This window comes from Eptesicus fuscus, chromosome 3 (assembly GCF_027574615.1).
Source record: "Eptesicus fuscus isolate TK198812 chromosome 3, DD_ASM_mEF_20220401, whole genome shotgun sequence".
NCBI classification, from domain to species: domain Eukaryota; kingdom Metazoa; phylum Chordata; class Mammalia; order Chiroptera; family Vespertilionidae; genus Eptesicus; species Eptesicus fuscus.
Genome location: NC_072475.1, coordinates 43,748,466 through 43,768,488, shown reverse-complemented (window position 1 = coordinate 43,768,488; position 20,023 = coordinate 43,748,466). Strand labels below are relative to the sequence as shown.

The window sequence follows — 20,023 nt, the reverse complement described above, 5'->3', positions numbered from 1 at the left end:
CCTATTCTCAATTGGTTTTAAAAAAAGTAAACAACGAGTGTGTTTGTGTGTGCATGCGCGCGCGTGTGTGTGTGTGTGTGTGTGTGTGTGTGTGTGTGTGTGTTTGTGTAGAGACAGAGACAAAGGAGAGAAGAAAAGGCTGAGATGGTATATATGTTTAGTGACTAATGCCACATATAGTTCCAGCATCCAACGTCAGGCACAAGGGAGACAGAAAGCGATGTGAGCAGTTAGTACTTTATAAATTTCCTTTTCCTGAAGGTTTAGGATACCCTAAAACATTTAATAATACAAGTTTCTTCTAAGGTTTAGGGTATACTAAAACATTTAATAAGATAAATTTATTTTAATACAAGGGATACATGTTCATTTAAAAATTTTGGAAAGTGCAGAAAGTGTTAGAAAGTTGAGAAACGTCACCCATAATGTCATTATTCAGAGGCAACCACTATTAACATTTTTGGTTATTTCTTTCTAATCTGCTTTCTTTTACGTTATTTTAAAAAAGTATGTTTTCATTGATTTTGAGAGAGAGAGGAAGGGAGAGGGATAGAGAGATAGAAACATCGATGAGAGAGAAACATTGATCGACTGCCTCCTGCATGAACCCTACTGGGGATTGAGCTCAGAACCTGGGCATGTGCCCTGATCAGGAACAGAACCAGTGACCTCTTGGTTCCTGGGTCGACCCTCAACCACTGAGCTACACTGGTTGGGCTCTATTACTGTTCTTAAACCTAGTTGATGTTATGTGTCAAATAAATGTTTACATCCTGTTTTATTGTTGTTGCTGTTATTTTGCTTATTTGCCATAAGCATTTCCCTATAACATTAGAAATAATTGCTAAATCATTTCATATCCTAAGGATATAATACAAGTTATTTGACTAGAATAGGGTATATTTATTATTTAATTGACAAGACTATTTCATCTTATTTTTGCAGGCCCCAGTTGTGTCGGTATGACCTTGTTCTGATGGAAAACATTGAAACAGTCTTCCAACCTATTCTTTGCCCAAAGTTGCAGTTGTAACTGTTGTGAGGACACATGACCACCAAGGAACATCAAGAAAGCTATGGCAGGCTTTCTGAGAGCTTCACCTTCCTTACCTTCTCCAGGCACAAAACGTACGGAATAACCAGGGTTTTTCCAGTCGTGTCCCATGGATGTCACATTGCAAAATGACAGACGACTTTGGATTATAGAACAGTCCTGAGAAGGGAGGCCCTAAGTAGGGCAAATCTGAAATAGCCAGGCCCCAGGCAGCCAGCGCCTTGTGTGGCTGCGTCCTGGGGCCTCGTTTGTTCCGCCCTGTGATTCTGCTGCTTGTCACTCAGGCAGTTCAGTGGAACAAGCATCTTAAAGGGAAGGACTGGCTGGAGACCTCACTTTGGACTCGACTCCACACTCCCTGTGCCAAATTCCTCCAGATCCCCGCATATAGAAGGGAACCAGACAGACCTACCTCACAGGGCTGTTGAGTGGGTCTGGGAGGCAAGTCTGTGAAGGGTTCTTCGAAATCCCATGGGTGTCACACCCGTGAGTGGTTTGACAAATGTGAATATGCTTTTATTTAATTTTATAAGGCTTATCTAACATGCAACAAGAGAGCTATTCCTTATCAACACCAGCTTCTCTCTTGGCTGTTCGCTCTGGGAAGGTAAGAAAGCCATACCCTGGCTTCCCACCTCCTCTACACTGGGGAAAATGTTTATTTTTCCTTCTTACTACTGTCATCCATGATTATTGAAGGAGATTTAGAAAACGCATAGGTGCAAAACGAATATATGCTGTACACAGTCCCACCTGTTAGAGGGGATTAATGTTAACCTTTTGGAATAATGCTAAGTAACTTGTGTTGCTAACATAGGCATTCCAGGCGTAAACCGGTTTGCTCCTGGAGCACTGGCAGCCCCCAGCTTGAGGGATTCTTAGGCTTCCCCAGAGCTACGTGTGACCCATGAATCTGGAATGACCACAGCAGCCAGGCTAAGGCCAAGAGGGCCAAGGCCAGAGAGGCCAGAACCAAGGGCGGACCATCCGCGAGGCCAGATGCCCCGTGTGGGGACGGAGCCAAAGGGGTGAGCACCACCCTTCCCACAGCTGCGGCCACTGTGGGAAGTCCCTGTGACTCCTGAGTGTCACAGGCCCGGTGACTTCCTCACCCAAGTGATTCTCCTACTGCTTTCTGTGAGAACAGCTCTTATTGGAAAGAAATGGACTCTCTGTTTCATAAACGATAGGAATCTGTAAATAGTTCCCGTGTGGCACATTTTATATCTGCAATACAGAGATTTTCATTTAAGTGAGGGAAGCCCGCAGTGAACGACTGGACCAGGCGTCCTCAAACTACGGCCCGCGGGCCACACGCGGGCGTTTTTGCCGTTTTGTTTTTTTTACTTCAAAATAAGATATGTGCAGTGTGCATAGGAATTGGTTCATAGTTTTTTTTTAAAACTATAGTCCGGCCCTCCAACGGTCTGAGGGACAGTGAACTGGCTCCCTGTTTAAAAAGTTTGAGGACCCCTGGACTGGACTCAAAGAAAAGTCTCAGCGACGGTCCTGCCCACCTGGACATTTGACCACTCATCCCCCTCCTTCCCACATTCCGTTAGCCATTGGGGATGAGAGATCGGTGTGCAATAGGCCCTGATTTTATTAGCACAGTCACTTCTTCATCTTCCTTCCGTTGCCTGGTAGGCAGGGGGTCAAAACAATAGAAAGAAAGTGCCAGAATAGCATTTCTGTCATTTATAAACTCCTCAGGCCAGTGGGTGTCCCTCAGCTTCTTCTCTCGGTGCCTCCTAGCTTAGGACCTTGCTCACTGTGGACCGGTTGGATGGATGAATGAACTGGTCAATGAGTAAAGGAAGGAAGTTTGTTCACTGGCGTGGAGATGAATTTCAGTGAATTTCATTTAACAGTGATCAGGAGAAATGAAGGCAGTGACAGTTAGGACCCCTCTCTTCTCAGAACCTTTCTCCCAAGGCCCCCAAGGTCTCTTGCTATCCTGGCCTCCCCTCCCTTCTCTTTGTCAGTGTATCTGTCTGAATCCCACATCCAAGATAGTATCTCCTCTTCCTGACCATCTTCACCAATTATCTTCCATTTAGTGTGTGGGCCTGAGCTAAACTGTCACTTCTTCAGGGGGAGTCTTCTCGGACCTCATTTCCCATACAGCTTACTGAACTTCTTCATAGCACCTTTTTAAGTTGTATTTTTGTACATTATTTGTATGATTATTTGTTTATCTATTTTCTCCACTAGACTGCTCTGCAGGGCAGGAGCTATGTACATAGTGTGGTGCAGGAAATACAATATTTATTAAATGAACACTCTCCATTATCTTGTGAGCCGTATGGAACCATGTTTAGTTATAAGTAAAGGCCTCCCCTCCCCCAGCCAGAGCCCATTTCCCTGGAGGCATCCACCCTTCTTTTCCATTGACTTCTCCCCGCCACCCCCCCAACACACATTTGTTATTATTGTCTCCATTATCTCTGGAGGCCCCTAGCTCACTTCCCAGGCTCCCTGGGAAAAAGAGAGGTTGGCTCCCCCCCCCCCGCCCCCTCCCACTCCTCTTTGAACCTTCCAAGTGCCCCCAACACCATTCTTCAGCATGCCCACCTATCCTGAAGCCTGGGAGATTTTGCTCTCCCCCCTTTTAGTGCCTTGGCTTAAAACCCTCCAGGACTCTTCAGCCTTCCTGGATGACTCCAAACTGGTTCAAAGACCGCCTTGCTTGTTTTCCATGATGCCGTTCCCCCACCCCACTTTCCACCGACTTTGTATGTGCTTCCATTGCTGCTTTCATTATGCCATATTGTAGTATGTTTCCGTGTCTGTACCCGCTCCGAGGCTGTGAGCATCACAAGAGCAGATGCTGCTTGTTTGCCTTGGCCGCCTTAGCCCCTAGCACCACGTCAGGCACAAGGCATGTGCTCATTCAATGTGTGTTGAACAGAATGGAGTGGACTCAACCCTAGGACTTGAAGGAGGTCACCTCCACTCTGATTTAGACATCAACACACTTAACTGTTATCTCTGAAACCCTAAACTCAGAACCTCCTGTTAACGAAAAAAAACATTGAAACCTGTAAAGAATTTTAGTGAGTTTATTTGAGCCAAACTGTCGACATATGCCGGGAAGCAGAACCTCAATGAATTGAGATAATGCTCCGGAGAATGCAGGGTTACATCTATATTTATACATTGAAATCAAAGGAGGGACATAGGTGGGCTACATGAAATTCATTGGTGACGGATTAAGGAGGTGGGATAAAGTCAACCGGTGGGAAACCCCTGGGATTGGATAAAGAGTAAAATGATGGACACATACTTAGGTGGGTACAGGAACAATTAACATGATAATGAAGGAATTTGAAGTATCTGTCCTGGCGCCCACCACGTTTGGTTGTGCCCCAGGGGCTCCAGCAAAAGAAGGAAGTTACAAGTTACCCAGACATCTCACAGATATGTTATCTTAGAGGCAAAAAGGCAAATGGGCTCAGGAAAGAAGATCTAAGTTGAACTTTGTCAGGGAAGATATCAGCTTAGGAATGACTGCCCACTATAACCTGTTTGTAGTTAAATATTTAATTTTCAGACCATCTTTTGTGGTTATTTTAGGTCTCTGAGTTTTCAAGACTGCCACACAGGCCTCCCCTGAGCTTGTCAGGTTAGCAGGTGGCTTCTTTCGTTCACACTCCCACTTTCGGACTCCTGCCCTGTGCTCTCAGTCCTACAAAAATCTATCCTGGCCAAGGAGATTAAGGATGCCAGCAACAGAAACCCACTGGAACAACACAAGTTTTATTAAAGAGATAGCTTGTAGAAACCCAGGAAGAGCTGAACCATCAGACTACAGCCAGGCCCCTGTTCACGGGCCTTTATTAACCCTAGGGCTGGCCATGAGTCTCACTGACTCAGCTCGGCTGTCTCCACGAGGCAGTTAGACCACTGGGGTCCTTGGACCAGTGAGTCCTCAGCCACTCAGGTGGCCTGATTGCAAAGTTCAGGATTCTCTTGGCGAAGGTGACCATCCTGCTCCAATCGGTTATGGTTGGAGTGGGTGGGGAAGCAAAATCATGTGGTCGTCAGAGCTGCTCCTTTCAATTGCTCCATGCAGGGCTGATGAAGCCAGAAAAGGAGGTTGAGTGGTATTGGCAAAGAGCCATGGTAAGTGACTGGCGAATTCACTCTCACTGGAACCTCTTGCCTTTTCTCCCCTCCCACTTCCCTGAGCCATTGACACCCACCTGCTTCCCAGTCCAGCACCTGGCCCTGGTGGGGAATAGAGCTGTCCTTTGTCAGGGGCCTGGGCAGGCACTATCAGCGAATGGCCTTGATGGAGGATGGTACAGCCTGCACGTGGTGCACTGGTTAGAGTGGGCTCTGTAGGTGTGAGGTGTTGGGTTGGGGGCCAGGAGAAATGGGGAGACTGGGATCAGAGTGGAGGTGGGTTGGGAATGGGGAGCACAGTCCAGGGCTTCCCCAAACAGAGACGTTGAGTAGGAAGAATACGGACAGGAGTCTTTGGGGGAGGGGGGGGGTACCTCAGGGAAGGCAAGCAGAGGCTTGGATAGCGAGCCTGTAGGGAGTTAGGTTTGAATTTCCCAAAATAGCTCTGTCAAAGGTTCTTTACCACCTCATGTTGGCTGAATCCCACAACCTTCAGGTCTCCTTGCTGGATTTTCCCATGGGCTCTGCCACTGAGCCTGAGTCCCTTTTCTCACAGTCTTTCTTGGGCTCTTGGGACACCTCTCCTCCCCACCTCCATTTCTCATCCAACATCCTTGGATGCACCGTCTGGTTCTTTCACTGGTTCCACTATTTCCTAACCTGGCTTCTGATCTCAGTCCTCTCTCTCACAAAAATACTGGAGGGTAAGAGACTAGACTCTGTTTGCTGGTGTGTGATCTTTGTCAATTTATTCCTAAGCTTCCATTTCCTGGACTATAAAGTGGAGGCTGTTAAGAGTCCCTGCTTCATGAGAGTTGTTATATGGAATAAATACATTCTTGTGTATAAAATGCTTACTGTGAGGTTGTGAGTATATTAAGTACTCAATGAATGTCAGCTGCCGTTACTCTCCCCCTACCCTCATTTAAACTCTCCTCTAGAGACAGATGGCATCCAAATCTGAATGTTCAGTCTGAGCTCCGAATTTTCACCTGCTTGTTGAGGGGCAGCACAGGGCAGAGGAAAGTGCATGGGCTTTGGAGGGGGCAGCCCAGGGCGGGAGTCCTGTTCAGCACTCACAGCTTTGGACTTTGTAAAGTGACTTCATCGGAACACCTGCTCATCTACTTACCGTAAGTGGGCTAATGATACTTCTCTGGAGTGGAATAGCTTTGCCATTTCTATTTCCTCCATGGCACTTACCATCCTATATAATAAAAGCCTAATATGCAAATTGTCCCCTCAACCAGGAATTTGACCAGGAGTTCGACCAGGGGCGGGCTGGCAGCTGCAGGCGGCCAGGGTAAGGGAGCACCCTGGGACTGATTTTGTGCACTGGGCCGCAAGGGACTGATTTTGTGCACTGGGCCTCTAGTGTTCTATAATTACATCTTTCTCCATGCTCTCCCCCAACCAAGGGAAAGTAAAGTCCTTAAGAGTAGGAGCCTTGCCTTCTGTTCCCTACCCTGTTCCTTGCCCCAGAACAGTTCTGACAGAGGCTCAATAACACTAGTTTCTCATTTACTTTCTCTCCTATATTCCTCAGACTTCTCAAAATTAACATATACCAAATCAAACAACTAGTCATTTCCTTGCTAGACCCTACCTCTTAATTGACAAATATTTATTAAGTGACAATTCTAAGCCAAGCAGAGGGCTAAGGGCCAGAACAGACAAAAGATTGATGAGATATTGTCTTATTTGTGAAAATGTTTACTGTCTACCGGGGAGATGAATAATGACACTGGAGCATAGTATTTGCAATAATAGAAACAGAGACCCTTCACAGAGAAGTAGCCCCAAGCATCGAGAAGGGACAACCTTTTCGGACTGTAGGGGTGGGAGGAGGCTTCTCAGTGGAAGTGACAATTGCCCGGGGTGTTGATGAGAGTAGGAATTTTCCAGGCAGATTGAAGGAAGGGTATTGTCAGAGGCATGAACTAACATGGTGCATGTTCAGCTGGAATGGAGGGTTTAAAGGGACAAATGAGAATGGAGGGCTGAGACCATTTGTCCCATTTTTTAAAATGGAAAATTTCACAAACATACAGATATAGAGAAAATAGTATAAAATCCACCTCCATGTGCTGATCATCCAGCTTCAACAATTATCAATTCAGTGGGCAGTCTTGTTTATTTCTATCCCTACCCACTAAACTCCCATCCCATTGTTTTTTCAGGACACAAAGTTTTCTTTAAATATTTCTTTTGGGGATGGGACACAACACTTCTCAATTAAGAGAAACATTTTTTTTTAACAGTACAGAGGATATATATATATATATATATATATATATATATACACACACACACATACACTGAGTGGCCAGATTATTATGATCTCTGAACGCATAATAATTTGGCCACTCAGTGTATATCCTATATAATAAAAGGCTAATATGCAAGTTGTCCCCTCAACCAGGAGTTCGACCAGCAGGCAGGCCGCCCAACCGCTCATGTCCCCTCCCACTGGCCAGGCTGGCCGGACCCCACCCACGCCCGAATTCATGCACAGGCCTCTAATACACACACACACACACACACACACACACACACACACACACACACATACACACTCTGAGTGGCCAGATTATTATGTGTTCAGAGATCATAATAATCTGGCCACTCAGCATATATATATGTTCGTGCCATGGACTCACAGGGAGTGGGTTCCAACAGCTCAGGCTCCTTTCCTCTGGTTCTCCCATAGTGAGCTTCTCTGGGTGGAGCAGGCTGGCCCTTCAGTTGAACCCAAGTACCTTTCTCTTTGGCCTCCTTCTTTTTCTGATCATTTCCGTTCACACGTATCAGGAAACTATCGACTGCTAGAGTGCTTAATATGCTCAACACACACATTAATTCTCTTGGCAAGAATCTTGCCCTTGTTTGTTTACAACAATGCCAACTGCATGCTGGGTAACATTGTAGACTCGTCCAGTTTTGCCAAGGGAACATTTGTAGACATCCCTTGATGTCTACAATATCACTTTTCTTGTAGATTCAGATGTATGTGGCCAAAGAAACAACTCCACGTTTTCTGAAAGGCCTAGAAGAACCGTATAGTGTATAGCTGGCGCCTCACCTCTTTCCTTTGTATTGGTCATTTTGTGAAATTATTGGAAGATGGTGGTTCTAGCCAAAATGCCCATTCCATTATTTTAATGCAAATCCAAGACATTAAATCATTTCATTCTTAAATGCTTTAGTATTTTGAAATTGCAAATGAGTCACAATATACTCTAACACTGCAACTTCCCTATCAGACGACTGAACTGTGTCAGGATATATAGAGTTGCCTCCCTCTTTTAGGAAGCTACCTAAAGTGTTGCATTTGCGAATATACCACAATTAACCTCGCTGGTCCCCAACTGAGGGACATTTAGGTTGTTCCCAATCTCTTAATATCAAAGCAAAGCTGAGAAGAATACCTTTGAACATACATGTTTGTCTATGAGGGGGCTATCTACAGGTTAAATTCCTGGATGCAGAATTGCAAGGACTTTGTACATTTTGAAATCTGACAGGTGCTGCCTTTTTGGCCTAAAAGGTGCTTTGGATGGTAAGACAAGGATATTTTCTCTGTTCAGGCTTGTGACATTCTGGAATCCTCTCTGCCCCTGCTCCATTTAATCAGTCATATGCCCTACCAACTCAACTCCTCCCAGTCTGCCCATCTTCCTCCTTCCTTCATCCCCACTGCTGTGGTCCTGGCTCAGGCCTGCATCCTTTATCATCAGGACGGCTGCAACTATCAACTCAATGTATATTCGAATCCTAACACAGGAACGGAATCATTCTCTTGCTAAGCCACTTCGGCTGGTGTCTCACCATGTACAATATTAACACACACACACACACCAATTTCCTAGCCTGCCTGCCTTTCAAGGTTTTCCAGTTTGTCCCTAACTTCTCCCTCATTTTTCATACACCTTACTGGTAGACCTCACTGAACCCGGTTCTGGTGCCTTCCTTGTGCCCCCACCTCTCTCTCTCCCTTCTTTGATGTGGAGATCTTGCTCAACTTTTAAGGTAAATTGAAGCCCCATCTCCTCATCCACGCAGCATAGGGCCACTAGTTAACTTGAATTCTAATCCTGGCTTTCTTTGGGGGGATGTCAATCCTCCTGAGATTCAGTTTTCGTCTGTTAAATAAAGACAAAAACACCAACCTTGTTGTGAGGATTACAGCAGGCGTCAATAAAAGGTAATTCTGATCATTTCGGTGGTCACTGTGACCTTCTCACCGGAGCCCCTGCTTCTACCTGGCTCCATCAGCTCGTGTTACCGCCGTTTGTGGACACGGCCGTCTTGACCACTAGACTGCAAGCTCGCTGTGGGCAAGGCTTGTGATTTGCCTCTGGATCCCCCAGCCCTGGCAGAGAGCCTACAAATGAGCGGAGAAAGACAGAGATAAACGTGTAAACAGACGAAAGAGGGGCAGACAAGAGGAGAGGGGCTGGAAGCTAGGCTTCCGCTGGAATCTCGGCCCAGCGCCAGGGGCGGAGTCTGGGCCGGGGCGGGACCTGGGGGCGGACCCTAGGCCTGGGGGCGGGGCCTGGGGCGGGCCCCCTGCTTGGGGGCGGGGCCTGAGGCGGGCCCTCTGCTTGGGGGCGGGGATTGGCGCGGCCCCGCCTCGGTCCGTCAGCGAACGCGGTCCCCGGGGTCGGGCTGCGCGCGGCGCGGTGCAGGCGCTGCCTCCAGGCTCCTCGCAGCGGGCGGGTCCGGGTGCGGGCGCCGAGATGCGCCCCCTGCTCCGCCTGCTCCTGGTCTTCGTCGGCTGCACCTTCGCCTTGTACTTGCTGTCGACACAGCTGCCCCGCGCACCGACGCGGGGCTCCGCCGAGGACGCTGAAGGCAGGTGCGTGGCGGGGACCGGGGTTCGGGTCAGAGGAAGGGAGACAGTTTCGGGGACGGGGGTCTGGGAATCCGAGATTACGGTTCTCGGATCGGGGGCGACGGGGCCGGGACTTGGGGTTCCAGCACAGGCGATAGGGGTCTGGTCTCGGGCAGGCCGGCGGCCGGGACCTGCGCGCTGCGGGCCGCGCGGTGTGCGGTGGGCTGTCTCCCCGGCTGGTGACTTGCGGAGGGAAACGCGGCGCTTTCCCCGGCGGAGCCCGCTCGCGGCTCTGTTCACGCCGTGGCCTCGCCTGCCGGTTCGCGTTCCCACCGCGTTCCCAGGCTCAGCCCTCACCCCCCTGTGCAGCCGACCCTCACCCCTGTTTGCACCCGCAGCCCCTTTTCACGACCGCTCTCAGCCTCCCTCCTCACTTAGGTCTACCCTGGGGACTTGGAGGCAATCGGCCTTCAGCTGAAACGTTGCGTGGACTTTTAAGTTATCCAGGAATCAAGGATCGGGTCCGCCCTCTTCCTGACTGCCTTCGCCTTTCCTCTTCTCATCGCCGCCTGGACGAGGCAGGAGGCGGTGTCCTACCGGCCAGGCTGGTTTGCCGGGAGAGCTGCTGTTTGTCGATTTCATGGGCATATGCCTGGGACAGCCTTGCGTGCAGGATGTTACTGATATTTGAATATTAGGACAGTTGTTTTCAGTTATTGCACTCTTTTGCTCTAGCGGGGAGGACTTTGCTGTGGGTGTCAGATGTGCTAAGAGAAACATTTTGATGAGGACGAGGAGGGTTTGCTAATAATTGATCATTGATGGATTCAAGGGTTGTTCCGGTAGCAGCGGCAAAGTAGCCTTTACACCGTAACCCTTGTACAGGACTCAGAGTGCACCCAGGACCAGATAAAGATCAGGGTGAAAAGGCAGGCTCTTTGAAAGGATTGGTTTCAAGGCTGACACATTATCAAGAAGGTTATGTTTATGGTGCAGGACAAATAGACTTTCCCAGAGAATCTTTAGTTGGCGTGTTTCTGTCTGATCAAACAGTCCTTTTAACTAGTAACGCAGGAGCAGTGGGAAGATTGAGTTGTCCTTGGCCTAAAGTTTGTGGGGGAGGGGTACTCCTTGAAAGGAAGGCAATTTAGGACATTTCGTCCTTGCTTGGAAATTAATCCATTTGCTTCTTGAGAACAGACTATAAAACCTGAGAGGGGAAAGGGAACTTAGTGATGACCCCACACTGAGCCTCATTTTTCAGATAAGGAAACGGAGGCCCAGGGACCAGCCCAGGATCACACAGCTGGACAGGAGCAGAGTTCAGGTGCTAACCCATCTCTCTCTCTTGCTTCCACACCAGGGCTCTTCTGTCTGCTCTGCTGTGTTGTGTCAGGTCCCCCACCATCGGGGCTCCCAGCAGGTGTATATTCCCAGCAAACCAGAAGAGGAGCACATTGATAAGACGACACCATGAGAGTAACTTTCATAGGTACTCAGCTGACCTGGACTCACGTTTCCATGTGCTTTTCCAAATCCCCAGGTCCCTGTGGTTCCCCTCTGACTTGGCTGAGTTGCGGGAGCTCTCCGAGGTCCTTCGAGACTACCGGAGGGAGCATCAGGCCTACGTGTTCCTGCTCTTCTGCAGTGCCTACCTCTACAAACAGTGCTTTGCCATCCCCGGCTCCAGCTTCCTGGTCAGTGCCCTGTCCTCCTTCTGCGCCCGTCAGGAAGCCTCCTTCTGTCTTTGTAGGGGGGTCCTTAGGCTGCAATCACACAGGGCAGAGGTCAGACGACTGGGACTACCCTGCTTGGACAGCTTCTCCTGTGGCAGGCACTGTCCTAGTTGTTTTACCCGCATGACCTTATTTAATGCTCCCAACAGCCTCAGAGTGTGGGGAGAAGCTAAGTTACTGTCCAAGGGGACAAGGCAAGGAGAGGGTAGGGCTGGGATCTGCACCTGCTTCCGCTCAGCTCCAGAGCCGGCCTTTCCTCTCAGGTTTGCTGCTTTTGTTGCGAAGGCATCGAGAGCCACGGAGCACTGTCCTTGGGAGACAGACAGATGTACCCTGGGCTGGGTCAACTCTTCCTCTTCACCGCTCCCATGATGTTCTGCATTTTGGCACTGCTTTTGACTTTTCAAAAAACAATCTGTTTTCGGGGGGGGGCCCAAGTCCTTCTGATCGAGGCCACTCCCCCCCCCCCCAAATCTGTTTTTTTGTCTGTGAGTTCCTTGAGGATAGGACCTGTTTCTTATTCTCAGCACTTGTATTCCTTTGCCTGACACAGGGAGGTGTCTTCATAAGTGTTTGATGAACAAATGCAAGTTGTTTGTGGTGATGTTAGGCTGTGGGGGATCGGGACGTTTCTCTGACGTGGAGAGAACAAGTCATTGTGATTTTCCAGGTGGCCCCACGGAGCCACAGCCTTAGACCTGAGCTTGTTCTCTGGCTGTTGGATGCTTCTCATCATTGCCATCGCAGGTTTTACAGAATTCTCTGTGCTCTCCTCCCAGCAGCATTTTAAACTGGTTCTATATACATATTGAGTGGTAGAACAGGATATCCTGCTTCTCTCTCTCCTGCTCGAGCCACTTTTTGCTACTACAGGCTTACGCTGGGTCTGCTTAAGCAGTTTCTTTGTTGGAAACTGGAAGAAAAGCAAATGTGTCCATGCCAAGAGAGACGGGGGAGGTGTGTAGAGTTTGAGGTGAGGGAATGACTCCTTGGGTACCTGCCTTCCCACTTGAGCTGATCCCTCACTAGGGCAAAGAGCCAGCTGCCACCTGGATCTCGTCTGTGCCTAGTGCAGTGATCGGCAAACTGCAGCTCTCGAGCCACATGCGGCTCTTTGGCCCCTTGAGTTTTTAGCAAAGGCCAGCTTAGGAGTACCCTAATTAAGTTAATAACAATGTACCTACCTATATAGTTTTAAGTTTAAAAAAATTTGGCTCTCAAAAGAAATTTCAATCGTTGTACTGTTGATATTTGGCTCTGTTGACTAATGAGTTTGCCGACCACTGGCCTAGTGTGATCTTTGGCACGGTACTTAATCTCTCACCCATAGAATGGGGTAAGGATAGTATATGACACAGGGTCATAGTGAGGGTTAAATAAGACATGTAGTCAAGCACTTAACACATGTAGATGCTCAGTAGATCCTCACCTCCTCACTTCCACATTCCTCTTTTACTTTTCTTTTTTAAATGTGTTTTTATTGATTTCAGAGAGCAAGGGAGAGGGAGAGAGAGAGAAACATCAATGATGAGAGAATCGTTAATCGGCTGCCTCTTGCATGCCCTCTATTGGAGATCGAGCAACCTGGGTATGTGCCCTGATCGGGAATCGAACCCTGACCTCCTGGTTCATAGGTCGACACTCAATCACTGAGCCATGCCAGCCAGGCCTCTTTAACTCTCTGTCTTGTATCCCACATTTGGCAGGATGATGTTAACCAGCCAAATTACATTAGGAAGCATCAGCTCACTTTTTCATTTTTGTTCATCTAAGACTTATTTGAGTGTCACCTAGATCTCAGGTCAACGTGAACCGCACTCCCTCCCGCCAAGTATTAGCATACCACATAGAAACAAGACATTTTATATAGCTTGTGTGGTCTTACTGAGGAAAAATCCATTATTTGTGTTCATAGAAAGGGGTAAAAATAACTTGTGAGTTTCAGTTCTGCCTTCTCGGAGCACCCGTGTTTGCAGGATGTACATGGCAGACTGGGTGCTATATACTCCTGTTTTGTCATTTAATTCTCTCCTGCCCTCTGAGGTTTTAATCCTCACCCCTGGTTTAAAGGTGAAGAGAACAAAGCCAGGGATGTAGTTCTCAGCTCTTTCATCACTTTTCATTCACTTCTTTAAAATGGGAGACGGGTTTTGGCCAGAAGGGTGGAGGGAACTCATGACTCCACCTCCAAGACTGGTAGCTGCCAGATGTGCTTGAGGCTGAGGATTTGTTTTCTTTGCAGAACGTTTTAGCCGGGGCTTTGTTTGGGCCATGGCTGGGGCTTCTGCTGTGCTGTGTGTTGACTTCGGTGGGTGCCACATGCTGCTACCTGCTTTCCAGTATGTTTGGCAAACAACTGGTGGTCTCCTACTTTCCTGATAAAGTGGCCCTGCTGCAGAAGAAGGTAAGGGGCAGGGGTCCATCTGAGTGCTGGGCTCCCATAGTCACCTCAGGGACCTGGGGGTGGGGGTGAGGGGCAGGGATTTCCCACCGTATTCGTCCGCCTGCTTCTGGGAGTCCTAGGGGTTCTTTTGATGTCTCCAAGAGGCACAGACCTGGGATCAAATCCCAGCTCCATCCTTAGCAGCTCTGGGACTTGAGACAAGTTCCTGACTTCTCTGAGCCTCAGGTACCTCTGTTTTAAAAACAAGGAAAACAGTCTCTACCCTGGGGGGGTTGTTGGGAGGTTTGGGGACAGAATATATAAAGTGTCTAGAACAGTGCCTGGCACCAACAGATTTTCAATACCTGGAGATGCTTTCTGCTTCCTAATGCCTTGTCTTCTTCGGCTACAGGTGGAGGAGAACAGGAACAGCTTGTTTTTTTTCTTACTGTTTTTGAGACTTTTCCCCATGACACCAAACTGGTTCTTGAACCTCTCGGCCCCGATTCTGAACATCCCCATTGGGCAGTTCTTCTTCTCTGTGCTTATCGGTAAGAAGCTGATGGAGTAAGTGAGTCTTCAGCGTTGTCTCGCTGGGGCACTGTCCTGCGTTAGCAGGGACATGGCCACGTGCCTGCATCTGAGGCCTATGAAGAGCATCTTCAGGTGTTAGCTAAAATCCTGATTTTAAATCTACTCAGGCTTGAACAAGAAACCTCAGAAAAACACTTTCGGAAAAAATTGGACTGTTCATCCTACAGCTGTATTTAGTGCCTGTGGTGTGCCAAGCACTGTGCAAGACATCGGGTTAGAGGATAATCTACCAAGCACATGACTTGGCCCAGGCTAGGTGCTCAGTAAATCCTAGCAGGAAAAGCAGGGTTGGAAGGAAGGTATGTGGGCAGAAAAAAGGAACAAGAGCAGAGGACTTCCTGTCTGGCTTTGGCCCCTGTTTAGTTAAGATGTGCCTTAGGAAGAGCAGGTCCCACTGGAGTTCCTTCCCGCCTCCTGGCGGTTGTGTGACCTTCAGCAGGCTGCTTCGCCTCCGTGGGCCCCTTGGCCAGAGGAGGGGCGAGAGCAGTGTTTCTCAATGTATAGGCCGAGGACCACCTTTATCAGAACGCTGAAGTGCTAACATCCTATTAAGTCAGTGACTTATTTTCTCCTGGAAATAAACCATTTTCTTTAATCCTCGCGTAAATCTTCTTTAGAGCAGTGGATGGAAAGAACACTCAGGGCTTCTAGGTCAAACAAAACAAGTCTGTGGTTGAGCAGCTGCTATTAATAGGGGATTCTTGAGAGAAATTGAGATCTTAACACGAAGCAAAATCAACCACAGTTAATTCTGGTCATATCAGCTTTCAGACAAAGTGCCTCAGTGCCTCGGTTAGCAGCCTGTAATTACCCAGGTGGCACAAAGCTCAGAAAGACCCTGGGGACCAGAGCTCCAGTCTCCCCTCTGACAAGCTGTGCAACCTTGAGTGGTCTATGATCTTGAGGTCTATGATCATCTGTGGAAGAGGGGTGGATCATCAGGGGGTCCCAAGCCAATCAGAGTGGAGAGGCTTTTAAAATGCAGGTTCCTGATGCTCTCTTAGACCCGGGTAACCAGAATCTCTGGGGTGGAGCCCTAGGACATGTTTTTGTTCACTTCACCAGGAGATTGTTATGTCACCAGCCTGTCTAGCCGCCACTCAGACTTTTGGAGTCCAATGAACTTGATGACCTCTTAGAAACAGTGTAGACCATGAAAAGACCACGGTGGTCTTTATGTTATGTATACTGTAGGTCTCATAATGCTGGTGCTTCTCCTTACTTGACTCTTGGCTGCTCAGAACCAAATTTGGGGCCCACCTCTAGCTAGTGGGTGATCCTTATGCATTTTTGTCCTAACTCTACTCCCTTATTTTATCCTTCACTCATTTTTGGTTTTCCTCTTAACATCTTTTTAATCTTATTGTAGTGTATGTATTTTTGTAAACCATCTCAAGTCCTTTTGTTAAATAAGGCAGGTGTATGTGGGAAGTGACGAAAGGAGGGAGAAAGTGGAAAAGAAGAAGGGAAAGAGGTAATATGTTTAGGAGTTAAGAGCTGTGAATTTGGGGTGACATTTCTGAACGGTTAATGTTCTTCCTTTTCCTGCGCCCTCCCTCCCCAGTAACAGGCCCTCTCCCTTTTCTTCCAGGTTTGATCCCCTACAACTTCATCTGTGTGCAGACAGGCTCCATCCTGTCAACCCTCACCTCTCTGGATGCTCTTTTCTCCTGGGAAACTGTCTTTAAGCTGTTGGCCATCGCTCTGGTGGCCTTAGTTCCTGGAACCCTCATAAAAAAGTTCAGTCAGAAAGACCTGCATTTGAATGAAACAAGCAATGCCAATCATCTAAACGGCAGAAAGGCCATGTGATCTGGATTGCTTTGGTTGTGTGTCCCTGGACTCTACTGCTTCTGTGTGTCATGGGTGTGGTCCTCTACAGCCCCTCCTTGTTTTTTTAATTACCCTCAACGGGTGGTTTGGACAGTACTCATCCATGCACAGTGTCTCGCCATGAAGGACACTGTGCTGTAGAAGGGGAATTACATCAGGTTCTCAAACCAGCCCTGGTTCGGTAGGGCACTCTGTGAACTGGATAGCCGCTCAGAAAACCCTGTTTCTATTTCATTGAGTAACAAGGAGCTCAGGATAGTCTCTTGTATTTATTTGCCTCTTGCCAAGCCCGGAGCTGCCTCGGGAGAGGATGCCGGCTGTCCTTGTCCAGAGTGCCTCTTTTGCAAAGTGATAGGCTGTAGTGACCGGTGTTTCTTCTGTTCTTTTTTGCGGATGACCTACCTCTTCCATAAACCAAGGGAAAGAAGCTGCTTAGAACGTCTGTGTACAGTTCAAGGGCACAGTGATTTCCGCGATGCTCTTTGTGTTCGGACACCCCGAGGTTACCATATATGTCAGGTTCCCTCTTGGTTGCGTGGCCTGACAATTAAGCTGATTGCAGACAGATGATTAAATATGAATGGAGCACACTCTGTATGCCGTGGATACGCTCTGGAGAAACTCTCATCCCTCTGGACAGTGCAGGGCCCTAGACTCACCTGAACCAAATGACCATCAGTACATTTTCTAATCTGTGCTTTCTGTGTGTGAATCCCTTCTCCCTCCTGCTAGGAGAATGGACGCAGTACCCCCAGATATTGCCCTCTGAATGTTTTTCATTTTGTCATTTGCCAAGAATAACTGAGGAATTATGGTATTTTATCTTTTAATTCTAAGAGGAAAACTTGGTTTGGGGTTTCTGTCTTGTGTTGTGTTTCGATTATCTGCAGCTGTTGTTGCCTCCTAGCGCAGCAGTATTGACCTGGCACAGACCTGATTTCATACTCCCAAGGACAGAAGGACCTTGGCTCCTACACTGACCAACTCCGGGGTCCTGTACCCGGCAAGGAGTAACTCGTCATTTCTCACCAGAACTGTTGCGCTTGTGCATGGTCTGCTGGGCTTTTGATTTGGGTTGGCCAAGAATCTTGCCAAGGCTTTAATCTAGGCCACCTGTTCTACATGAATTCTTGGGAATGAATTCCCAAGCATTGTTTTTTGGACTCGTATGATAAAAAAAAAAAATACACAAAACAAAAACAGAAGAACTTAATTTTTAAAGATGTGTTGCTTTAAAAGAAGCTTGGTAACAAGGGTGGGGGTGAAGAGGAGGCCAGCTGGACTTGGAAACCTGTGGCTCTTTGCTCCTGGAGTCGGGGGAGGGAGGGAGGAACAGGAAGCTGTCCCACTTTGTCCTTTACCAGGACCCTCAGGTTGGTCTCTCTCCCGCATCCCCCATGATCTTGCAACAATGTGCCTTATCGGCTGTGAGTTTATAGGCAAAGCAAGCTCCCAAATAAAGGATATAAATGTTCTGTGTGGTATGTGTTTGTACATGTTGCTAACTTTCAGTTCCCCTCGCCAGTGGGCGTTAGGATTGGCTCGGAATCAGACAGTCCAAAACGGTGTTCCAGCTCTCCACTCTCGGGCCTTTTACCGATATTATTTTTTAGAAGCCACATTCTCATTTTCACCTTTCCCCTCTCTCTGCTCACTTGATAGTGGGGTAACTAGTAACACTAACTATAAGATGGGCAGCAGGCAAACCAGAGGGATGAAGCAGAGCGCCTGTCTTGGCTATGACAGAATAACCAAGAAGGGACTATAACGAAACGAAATAATGGTGCTCTCTTCCTTCGGTGATGTGTCCAACAAGAGCCACAGAAACCAGCTTTGCCATCAGTGGCTTTCCCTGGCTGCAGGAAACCTGGTCGTGTGAAGTCCTCCTTTCCCTAAGTTCTGACAAATGCTGAGCTTTGTGAAGGCAGCTCTCAGGACACAACCAGTACCTTTAGGAAAAGACGACCAAAAAAAACAGGGAAGTACACTTTTTAATTCCATGCATTTGTTTGCTTTGATAGTCGCTCTTGTTCCCATTGCTGTACAATTGTTCGGTACAAAGCGAGCTGGCATCAAACCATTACAAGGTGCAGAGGAACTAACAGGACGGCAACCATAGGGAAACAGATGAGAGGGTTCATGTTGAGACCTGACCACAAAAAGAAGTTAATTTGCTCCAAATTGATAGGGAACTCGGATTATTGCAATAAAGAATCGAAGTGAGTCTTCCCACTTCCGGAGTCAGAAGAGCTCTCCGGGTGACATGGTCAGTAAGGGACGTCTTCCTAATAGCTTGTGCACTCTGGGGTTCCCTCCTGCGGGCAACCATTGGAGGACCCTGTCTGCCTGGTCACTGGGCAGCAGCCAGGAGCCAGCATTCCCAGGGGCTGTGAAGTGGCTAGAGAGTAGGTCTGTGATTCTGCCAGGAGTTTCCTTACAGTGGCCTTGCCATCTGCTCTATGTGAAATCCTGCCATCATGCTCTGGTCATGTGACAGTTAATCAAAGCCCTAACTTCTTTGGGGTAACCTACTCTTTCTCAGAGAAGCGATTGCAGAGCTCCCCTCTTCTGCCACCTGTCCCAGAGAAGTGTTCCAGGTTCCACGGGGGTCCTGTCCTCGGCAGTCTAGTTCATTCAGTGTGAATAGGTGCTTGCAGTATTGGCGGTAACATGCCGACAAGCAGACTAATGAGATTCTTGTGTGCTGGTCTGTTGGTAACACTGGTGGTGTGAATATCCTAGGACATTCATCCTACGAAATCTGCAAAGAAGGAAAATCTTGCGACCCGGAAAGGCACTGAATTCATACTGATAGTACAAGTCAAGGTCTTAAAAAGAATGTCACATTGTTTTGATATATTAGGAACTGGGATTTAACATATTAACTATATCTAGAAGGTGAGGGAGGAACATGCTTATTTTAACACAATGAAATAAAGTGAGTGAAGAGACACATTTTGGAATTCAATTTTTCAGCAATTGGAGATGATTCAATTGGAATCGTAGTCCCAAAGGGCAGGGGTGGAGGCAGGTGGCCTTTTCCTGCCGATGGTGCCGCCCCCTGAGAGCCATAGGGTGGGGTCCATAAGGAGAACACTGCTGTGGTCTGTCATTTTCCCGTCAGGGCTAACTCCAGATCTCAAACCACTGTTAGGAAACTAATTATGAGCTTAGAGCTGGGATGGTAAACATCTCCCCCTGCACAGCCGTTCTCATCAAGTGGGAGTTGTTGCTCCCCGTGCTGTGTTGTAAGAGGTTCTGAATATGGTGAGCAGTGAATAATGTTGGTCTCGGGTGTTTAGAGTGTGTAGATTGTAGGTGGTGGTATTTTGGTTTCTGGCTTAGTGGCAAAACAAAATAACAACGCACCACTGCAGAGCAGAGCGGGAATTCCTAGGTTTCCAAGTATTATGTTCCATTTTGGAGAATTCAGTTCCAGGAACTTCAAGCAGGAACATTTT

The 20,023-nt window shown here is 47.9% G+C and overlaps 2 protein-coding genes across 4 annotated transcripts in view; both read left to right on the top strand.

Annotated features, from left to right (window-relative positions):
• The window catches only part of LIPH (lipase H), a 41,616-nt gene extending 37,477 nt beyond the window's left edge, over positions 1-4,139 (top strand). For all 3 annotated transcript variants that reach the window (XM_028133979.2, XM_028133974.2, XM_008157554.3), the window contains one exon: positions 946-4,139. In XM_028133979.2, coding sequence (XP_027989780.2) covers positions 946-1,033 — 88 coding nt within the window. In that variant the 3' untranslated portion in view covers positions 1,034-4,139. The remainder of the gene's footprint in view (positions 1-945) is intronic.
• Positions 4,140-9,831: 5,692 nt separating this feature from the next.
• On the top strand, positions 9,832-18,046 carry TMEM41A (transmembrane protein 41A). The gene is made up of 5 exons (XM_008157553.3): positions 9,832-10,040; positions 11,560-11,713; positions 13,995-14,156; positions 14,548-14,686; positions 16,321-18,046. Exons 1-5 carry the CDS (start codon positions 9,922-9,924, stop codon positions 16,539-16,541), a joined length of 795 nt encoding a protein of 264 aa, XP_008155775.1. The 5' UTR covers positions 9,832-9,921; the 3' UTR covers positions 16,542-18,046.
• Positions 18,047-20,023: the final 1,977 nt, after the last annotated feature.

Excerpts from the sequence above, each read along its gene's own strand:
- TMEM41A (XM_008157553.3), top strand. The coding sequence starts at position 9,922 with ATGCGCCCCCTGCTCCGCCTGCTCCTGGTCTTCGTCGGCTGCACCTTC. Across the intron at positions 10,041-11,559 it reads GCCGAGGACGCTGAAGGCAG|GTCCCTGTGGTTCCCCTCTG; the intron begins GTGCGTGGCGGG and ends CCAAATCCCCAG. Across the intron at positions 14,157-14,547 it reads TGGCCCTGCTGCAGAAGAAG|GTGGAGGAGAACAGGAACAG; the intron begins GTAAGGGGCAGG and ends CTTCGGCTACAG.